The sequence below is a fragment of the Physeter macrocephalus genome, chromosome 16 (genome assembly GCF_002837175.3).
Source record: "Physeter macrocephalus isolate SW-GA chromosome 16, ASM283717v5, whole genome shotgun sequence".
In the NCBI taxonomy this organism is placed as follows: domain Eukaryota; kingdom Metazoa; phylum Chordata; class Mammalia; order Artiodactyla; family Physeteridae; genus Physeter; species Physeter macrocephalus.
In genome coordinates this window covers 102,332,159-102,341,438 of record NC_041229.1, presented here as the reverse complement: position 1 = coordinate 102,341,438, position 9,280 = coordinate 102,332,159, and the positions used below count along the sequence as shown (strand labels likewise).

The 9,280-nt window shown below is 63.0% G+C and overlaps 1 protein-coding gene across 1 annotated transcript; it reads right to left on the bottom strand.

The window, feature by feature from the left end:
* Window positions 1-389: 389 nt before the first annotated feature.
* Window positions 390-7,527, bottom strand: SLC22A12 (solute carrier family 22 member 12). The gene is given in 10 exon segments (XM_024133453.1): window positions 390-448; window positions 985-1,202; window positions 1,430-1,532; window positions 2,032-2,246; window positions 3,057-3,195; window positions 3,355-3,455; window positions 5,512-5,680; window positions 5,756-5,910; window positions 6,408-6,511; window positions 7,219-7,527. Coding segments are annotated over 10 exon segments (1,572 nt in total).
* Window positions 7,528-9,280: the final 1,753 nt, after the last annotated feature.

Genomic DNA, 9,280 nt, shown 5'->3' with positions numbered 1-9,280 from the left:
GCTGTCTCTCTGGTGAAGCCGAGGAACTGAGGCGCTTGTGCGGAGCCCTCAGGGTGGAGTGAGAAGCTGGGGAGGTTTTGAGCACGGCTGACGTCAGCCTCCGAGCTCAGGGGCCGTGAGCGGCGAGGAAGCACAGGGTCGGTCCGGCCCCTGTCTCTCGGCAGCCTCGAGAGAGGGTCGGTCGGGTGATGGTGTCCCGGGCAGCGTCCCGCCAATCACACCTTCCTTTGCCCCTGCTGTGTTTAAGGCGGCTCCTTAGATAGTGAGAGGCTGGGCTCGGCTGGAGGGGCAGCCCCCACCCCCCCGGCCCTCCGGAAATCGAGGCCTTTGCTCTCCTTCCGCAGAGAAGAGCCTCCTCCTCCCATCCCATCGCAGGCTTCCCGGGAGGCCTAAAATCGTGCGGATTTCAGAACAGGACGCCCCTGGGTGCCGTGTGTCGCCTTCTTTACTGCCCCGTTCGGGAAAGGCACGGAGGGGTTATGTCTCGTGGGTGCAAGTCACGCCTGACCCCTGACATGTGTCCGTCCTGAAGACTTAGGAGATACTGCTGCCCTGCTCTCAGGGGCCCAGGACTGAGCTCCCTGAGCACATCATGGGGGATGGGTGGGCAGTGACAGCCTTGATAGATGTCTAGGGGCTTTAGTAGTAGAGTCTGGGGCCTGTGAGGACCTCCAGCACAGCCGTCACACCCTCAGCTCTCCCCCCCACAAAGTCCTACGCTCTCCCTTCCCCTTGATGTCTCTGGAGGTGGAGCTGGGGGTAGCTAGGGCATTTAGGTCTCAGATGGTGGAATGAAGGGTAGGGGACCAAGTCCATACTGTCAGCCGGGAGACCCAGCCCTTGGTCTCCACTCTCCCAAAGATGGGCTGTGTGACCCTGGGCCAGTCCTATCCCTCTCTGGGCTTCTGCTTCTCCCTCTGTCCAGCAGTAGGGGTGGGTGCCGGGCCTGCCCTCTTCTGGGGTTCTCCGGAGGGTGGAGGGGACGGCCCACTCCCTGGCTCCACACATATTGGATAGTGTCACGCAGTGGCAGGCTCTGGGTCTCGGGCAGCAGCAGTGCAGCCAGGCCGCTCAGCGCTGCCACCACCCCGTACACCAGCAGGGGTAGGGAGGCACCGTGTACACCCAGCAGCCGGACCAGAGGCCCCAGGATGGCTCCCCCTCGGGCTGCCATCTGGCCCATGCCCACTGAGGTCACCCTGCCCGCACAGATGCACCTGTGAGGGGCCGCACTGCCTGCCTATGGCTTTGGCCTCTCACTCTGGCCCGGCCCCACTCAGCCCAGAGAGGTGCAGTGGGTCAGGCTGGGTTGGGATGCACTGGGCAGCCCTGAGACCACGTGAAAGAGAGATTCAAGGCACGAACATCCGGTCTGGGGGAGGCCACCCCCACGGCACCCTCCCAGCCCAGATGTCCCCGTCCTCAGCTGAGCCCAGTGGGGAAGATCTCGCCAGTGCAGATGGTGATGCAGGTGAAGGCGGCCCCCCCGCCGAGCCCCAGTGCGTCCAGGGCTGAACACAGGGCCCCCACCTCTGTGGATAGAGATGGGGTTAGCGGGGCTGCTGGAGGAGGCCCCGGGGTCTCTCCATGACCTTCCAAGTGTCTGCTAGTCCCCTCCACCTGGGTGTCCCCAAATACCACACATGCACTGTGTCCTAAGTGATCTCATGGCCACATTCCCTGCCCCCCAAGTCTGCTTCCCACCCAGACACCCAGAGCCAGACCCTGGGAGTCCTCCTTGACCCCCTCCATTTCTCTGCCTTCCCACATCCCTGCAATCCATCACTGAGTTCTTATTCTGTCTCCACGGTTTTTCATGATGCTGCCCCCTCCATCCAATCCTGTACCCGCTGCCCAGTGCGGGCCACCACCATCTCTCCCAGACGCCCCGGCAGCCTCCTTCCTAACCGGGCCCTGCTCTCGTCCAATGCCCTCTTGACGAGGCGGACGAGGGTTCTCTGTTTGTGGCTTAAGCCCTCCCCGGTAGGGGGCCTCTGGCCACAGCCATGTGCACCCAGCCTGCCCGCTCACCGTGGGGCACCAGCACGTCGGCCAGGATTCAGAGCCCCACCAGCAGCGGGGATGCCGCCCGTGTGGGCCGGTGACCCAGGCGGCTCAGCAACAGCAGGGTGCCTGTCTTGGCTGGGCTGTCAACAACCCCGATGAGGACGTGGAGCAGGAAGATGTTGCCGCCTAGGTCCTGCAGGTCCAGGGCCGGGTCGCAGAAGGTGAAACCAAAGGCAAACCTGGGGGGTGGGGGCAGGCAGGTGAAGTCAGCCTGGGGATTGGGCTGCTGGTTTGTTCTCAGACCTGTTTCCACCCTCCTCCTGCTGGCTCTGTACGCTGGGTGGGGGTGGGGGTGGGGGGTGGGGTGGGGAGGGGGGGGGTCTCTGTAGACTACATTTCCCAGGTTCCTTTGCCAATGCCACTCCTCGTGAGGTTTGGCCAATGGGAGGCACTGGTGAGAGGCTGGAGGCGGGACCAGGGGAGAAGCTGGGGTATTGCTCCTTCCCCACCTCTGGGTGCCAGGTCGGGCAGTGGCTGTGTCCCCTCCATGGCTCCAGCTTCCACTGAGCAGCCCCTTTCTCTGTGGCTTCAGTGGTGTCAGTCTTTGCCAGGTGACCCTGGCTCCCGGGCTCTGATAGTACCTCTCCCTCCTCTCTAGTCCTTCCAAACTAGGGTGGATGTGCCTTTCTGCCACTGAATTCTTTGACTGCCTCCACTGCCTAGGGGCTCTACAGCTCTCCCAGCACCTTTGTTATGAATCTTCCTTATTAATCTCTTCTATTGACTCTCTCCCCGACCTGAGCCCACCTGAGCCGGGCTGTTTCCTGACGGGAGCCTGACTGATATAAGGGGGTACCAGTGCTGCAGGCCTGGTCCTGGAGGCCCTCTCAGGCCAGTGGGGCCAACAGAAGAGGCAGCAGAGGCTCCCTGGCTGGATGCCAGCCAGAGCTCTGATTCCAAGTTCCCTGGCTGCTGGCAGCCCGAGGGCTGGCCAGAGGCAAAGGCTGGGGCCCGGGTGTGGTGGGTGGGGGGGTCGAAGTGGCATCCACCAGCACAGCGTGGAGGTAGAGTACCGGAGGCCCAGTCCAGGCGTGCGGAGCTGGGTGCCCAGGCTGGCAGGAGCCTGGCCCACACTCAGCTCCTCCTGCGTGGCTGAGAGCAAGACCGGAGCCGGTGGGGGCGGGGCGCGGCACCAGTCTGGCCCTCCTCCTTAAGACCCTCAGCCTGGGGGCCCAGGGCCCTCCTTCGGTCTCCCAGGGGCCCTGTGCAGGGACAGGGAGAGGGTCTGAGGGTCGAATCCTGGGGAAGGCCCAGCCCCGCCTCACCTCGATGGTCAGTGCGCCCCCCACTGCCCTCTCCCGTTGCCGGCAACCGCCGTCTGTAGCTCCCGCAGGCCCCTCTCCAGCCTGCCCGTAACGAGGAGCCATCGTGCTGACGCTGCCAGCCACCTGGGGTGGGGGAGGGAGGAAAGTGGGAGGCGGACGCTGCCTGTGGTCCCCAGGGCCTGGCCTGCATGAGCCTCACTGCCCCTCTGTCCCCTTCTGCCCAGAGGAGTGGCCTCGCTGGCAGCTGAGGCTCAGGGTGGCTGAGGTCGGGGGACAGAGCCACCGGGTCCCTGAGGTCCTTGGGGGTTTGCAGAGCAGGGGAGAGAGGGGGACGCAAGCGCACATTAGAGGTAGAGTTGGCAAGACCCTGCTGGACTTGGGGTGCGGCAACCGTGAGGGAGAGGGAGGTGTCAGGGCGACTCTGACTCCGGTGGCTGTGGGTGGGGGCCTGCCATCAGCGTGGGGGAGGCCCTGGGGAGGAGCAGGGCTAAGGAGATGCTGTGTTCGTAATGCCGAGACACTGGCAATGGGGACATCACGCAGGTGGCTGGAGGCTGGGGAGCGGCAGGACGGGGAGGGGGCTGGGGGCCTGCAGCGTTTGGAGCGAGAGCAGGTGAGGTCCCCGGAGAGAGAGCATCGGTGCCCTTCTGTGCAGGGGCCGAGTGAGGGGAGCAGAGAGAGGGCGGCAGGGACATTGGAGTGGGCGTGTGCGTGTGCGTGTGTGTGGGTGTGGGTGTGTGTGCAGACGCTTCTCACGAAGGGAAATTGGGTTGGAAGAGAGGCAGAGGAGCTGGCTGGAGCTGAGGGGCCAGGGGGGTCCCATCCTCAGATGGGTCCGCATCCCCCACTGATGCGTCGGATCCTAAGCGTGGTTTGCGATGCCGTGATGTAGGGGATTTCCTGCGAGCTCTGCGTGGGCCGTGACCCTGGCCGTCCTGCTCATCGCTGGCACCCCGGCACCAGCCAGTCCCCCAGCCAGGGTGCCGCTCAGTGGCAATTTGTTGACGTGATGAGGTAGTGGAGTAATGAATACCGGTGGGCACATAGCACCCGTGTGGGCCCGTCTGCCAAGGAAAGTGGGGCTCAGCCCGCGGGTCAGCATCAGCATCAGAGAGCCAGGAGGGGTGCCCGGGAATCTGCATCACTGACGTTTGCCCTTCACCCTCTTGTTATGGGGGTCAGTCCGCCATCCCAGAAGGCCACCTGTCAGGTACGAGTGCCCCCTCTCAGAGCCACTGCGTGAGATGTGATTGCCTCCTGCTCTGGAGAGTGACTGCAAGTTAGTTGCTAAAGGCTCCATATTAAGAACTTTTCTGCTCCAAGCTGTTGGGCTGGGAGAGATTTGTGGAGCCAGCCTTCCTTGTAGTGCGGGTGCAGGTGCCCCGTCCTCCACTGGGCCTCTGCTGTGCTCCTTTCTGCGGTGGCTGCAATGGCCAAGCGACTACCAGGTGCTGGGCCTATATATATGTGATGAGCGAGGCTCAGCCCTACCCTGAAGGGCCATCCATCCATCCGTCCATCCACCCACCTATTCATCCATCCATCCACCCATCCATTTACTCACCTATCTGTCTGTCTGTCTGTCTATCTATATATCTATCTCTCCATCCATCCAACAAATATTTACTGTGCACCTACTATGTGCCAGGAGCTTGGTAAGGGCCATGCCTGCTTTATTTCAGGGCAGTGCAGACATTTCCCAACCTCCCATGTGTGTCAGCCCTGTGTGGAGGAACCAGGGACCCCTCTGACGATCGAGTTGTCGTCCTTGTCCTCTAGCAATAATGTCAGTAGGTAAGGCTGACTGTGGCTGTGTTTTGGGAGTGGTGTGTGTGTGTGTGTGTGTGTGTGTGTGTGTGTTGGATCTTTGCATCCCATCCCCCCATCTGGCCTAGTGCTGCCTTGCCTGGCACGAAGGAGGGGCTCAGAAAACGTGCCTGGAGGCACACATGCCAAGGCAGGTAATGACAGGAGAGGGGAAAGGGCCAAGAGGTGATGGGAAGGAAGGGGGAGGGAGACACCTGGGAGGAGCAGGGGAAGAAGCCCTGGGTTGAGTGGGTGAGCTGTGGCTGTGCCAGGCTCCTGTGGCTCCCCTCCGGCCTCCTGCACCCCAGCCCTCTGCGCCCCGGGTGGAGGGTGGGCAGTGTCTCCTCCGAGGAGGGGGAAGGGCAGCACCCACCAGGAGTACACAAAGCAGAGGAAGAAGGGGGCAGAGACCGCCAGCTGCAGCGGCGGCCGGTCGCGCACGCCGTAGGCCACTGCGGCCATCGGGACCTGGCCTAAGCTGAAGCCCAGGGCTCTCAAAGTCATTGCCAAGGCACGGGCTTGCGCCTATGTCCACTCCGTCACTGCAAGGAGACCAAGTGGGTCAGCCTGGGAGCCTGCACGAGCCTCGCCGGCACGGCCCGGGTCAGGGGACCTACGGAGGGTGCCGGGGTTCGTCATGACGCCCACGACGGCGAAGGCCACCAGGAAGCGGAAGAGGCAGTGCACGGGGAAGGTGTGGGGGGGGGCGGCTGCCGTGCCCCAGATGGCCATCGGAAGGCAGCTCCAGGTCAGCGCCAGCCTGAGTCCGAACCTGCGGCGCACACACAGGGAGGGCGGCCGGGTCCGTGGTGTGCCCCCCCTGTGCTCGCCCGCTGAGCATAGCGGTGCTAAAGTGCCTCTCAGGGCCAGACCCACATTCTGCGTCCGCGGAGGGAGGGCTCGTGGGCAGCGCCCCCGCGGCCCAGGCAGGAGGGAAGGCGCTGGGCAGGGGGTGAGCTCCCTGTCAGCAGGGACAGCCAAGCAGCAGCGGAAGGCAGGCACGTTGCTGAGCAGGTTTTAGCAGTGAACGTTTGATGAGGGCAATGACCCTTCACAGCCGCAGAGGAGGGTCAGTGAAACCGAGGCCCCGAGAGGGGCTGAGCCTTGCTCGGCGGCACCGCTGGAGGCTGTCAGAGCGAGACCTGGGAACAGGTGTTCCCGCTGCAAGCGGAGTTTTCTCCCCAGACCGGCTGCAAGAGGCCAAGGTCAGGGCCAGTCAGGGCCAGGAGTCTGGGAGCACAGGGACAGTGAGGGGAAAGGGGGCCTCACCTGTCAGAGGCTTGGCGGCACACAGCAGCTCCCACCAGGATCCCGGCCAGGTAGATGGACTGGGCCGTGGGCTTCAGGGCCTTGGAGTCACACATCAGGTCCCCCTGCTGGGAGAGGAGGAGGATCTGAGCTCAGGAGGCTGGATAGCCCAGGTGGGAGGGGCAGGAGGGGGCAGAGGAGCCAGATGGCAAGGCCCAGGGAACTGGGGCCGGGTGGCCGGCCTGGTGACCTCTGGGGTTGTCACCCCTTGCCTAAGCCCCTCCATGGCTCCCTATTGCCCACAGGTCCAGGATCAAGCCCTCTCTGGGCTCACCTGCCTCCTTTGCTTTGACCCCTCCGCAGCAGCCCCCCCACGCTGGCACCTCCTCCCCGCTTTCCTGAGGCCACTTCCCTCCCGTTCCACAGAGGGGCCCCTTCCCGCTTGCTGGGATGGGCCACCTCCCCCGCTCTCCCACATTTGCTGGATGCTGCCTCTGGGAACCCAGTGACTCTCCCCTGAGTCCCCTGAGACTCCTGGGTGGAGAGAGCTGCCTGAGTTGCAGCAGCTGGGCCACCTGGCCATCAGACCTGCTCTAGTACCACCCGCTCGGCCACAGCCTGGGGACAGTGTCCGTCTGCAGGCTCATTCCTGCCACCAATCCCTGTAGGGCAATGTGGCCGAGGAGGAGCCAGAAGCCACCTGTGAGAGTGGAGGCCAGGGCTGGCGGGTCCCTCCCAGGACTGGGCCATTTTTGAGTCCAGCCAACTGTGATCTGTGACTTTGGCCTCTAAGGTGCTAGGACCTGGGGAGGGTCTTGGGGGAGGCCCTCACCTTGGCCACGATGGTGGAGGTGCTGCGGTCATAGACCCAGCCATCCACGCGTGGCTCCGTGGCAGCCTCGCTCCGGTTGGTGGCCGTGGCTTTGGGGTCCAGGAGCTGCCACTGTGGTTGGCGGAAGCGGAGACACTGGTGGGGCTCGTGGTTGGGGCCCGGTGGGATGGAGACGGGCAGGAGGGCCTCAGGGTCCAGGGCCCCGGGGACACTGGCCTGGGTAGTGCTGTTGTCCAGGAGGGCCACCATCTGGAGAACCTGGAACCTGCCCAGGCTGCCCACTCAGTCCGGGAGTTCGGAAAAGGCCATGGAGCCTGCCCAGGGGGCCAGTGGAGGTGCCCACTTCACCGAGGCCGGCCCAGGGCGGAGGGGCTGACGTGAGGGGCCTGCCTCCCCCATGGCATCTCCTGCTCCACCAGCCAGACCACCTGGGGCATGGCAGTGGCGCCCGCTTCGCAGACTTGGCCCGCGGGTATCCGAGCGCCTGCTCAGCCGCCGTCACTCAGGGTGGCTCCGACGGGGACCTGAGTCTGTGAGGTGTGACCCTGAAGCCACCAGCATCTCCCCAGAGACGCAGCTGCCCCTGGATCTCTGGGAGAAGCTGAATTTGGGAAGTGGGGAAAGAGGAGGCTGAAGTCACCCAGGCTGGAGTTACTGTGTCCAGGTGACACTATGGAAGAGGGGTTAATAATCATTTCCTTGGTCACTTTAACCCGGCTCTGAGGGAGGTGCAAATTCAAAGGCACGACAGCTCCTGCCCCGTGTGGGCGGGGAGGCCTTGGCTCTGCCCTGGTTGCCGTGAGGCTGCCGCCGCCCCCAGCATCGCTGCTGCCCCTTGGCCTGGCTCTGCCGGAGCTGAGGGCTGACCCAGGAGAAGCACTGCCCGGGGTCCTCTTAATCTGGGGGCTGGTATGACATCGTGAGCCGTGAGGACGTGTGTGTGTGTGTGGGCTGAGTCACCGGCAGGCATCCAAACCCCACGCATTCCAGCCAGTGTGGCCCAGCCCTGCACCCGCGTCCCCTCACTTATACGTGTCCACTGTCATTGATGCTGCCCCCCCTTTGCGGTCACCCCCTCCTGAGCCCTTCATGGGGCTTTTAGTGTCACCAGACACCCCGTGGGTTCCTCAAGTTCAGTGTTTCCCCGAGGTCTCTGCCCCTTCCCCAAATCCACTCCCAAATTCCGTGTCTTCTTTCATGCTTCCTGTTACTCACTTCCCAACCCCTCCAGTGGCCAAGCCCTACTCACTTCTCCTCCCCCACCTCTCTCTCTCCACAGCTGTCCCCTCCCTGGTCTCCCTGCCTCTGTTCCTGTCCCTGCAACCCATCTTCCACGCTGCAAAACCCTCCTGTCAACTCCTGCTTAAAAGCCAAGGGGCATCCCCTCAGCAGCAGCTAGCCAATGTGTCCCATGGCCAGGGCGGGGGTGGGGAAGCAATGCATGCTGGGGGGGAAGTCAAGAAAGATTGGACCTGAGCCAAGAGACCCCCCCACCGTGGTTGCAATAGTTAATTCTCCAAGCTAAAGGGCCAGAGGCCACTAAAGGGCAAAAAATGTGTGTGCATGTATACATGAGTGCATGGATGTGTGTGCCCATGTGTGTACATGAGTGCGCAGATGTGTGTGCACAGGCATGTGCACGGATGTGTGTACACACGTGGTGCATGAATGTGTGTGTGCATGAGTGTATAGATGTATGTGCACATATATGTACATGCGTGTGTTCAAGTGCATGTGTGATGTGTGGCAGGTAGAGAGGGGGCAATGGAGCTGTGATGGTGACCCAGTCATTTGTTCTCATGTGCTTTGGAGCATGAGGCCCGCCTATTTTAGGAATATCTCCCCTCCCACTGCTTCCTTTTGTCTTGCCCACTCTTCCCTCGGCCCATTCATGTAGCTCACAGGTACATCCTCCTCGCCTCCCTAGCCTCTGTACCCCAGCTCACCCACTGCTTCCCACAAGCACCCTGTGCTGGCTCAGTGGGCTCCTGCCCTTACTCAGACAGTGGCCCTAGCCTAGAATGCTATCTCTAGGCTCACCCTTGGGCCACATCCTCCATGT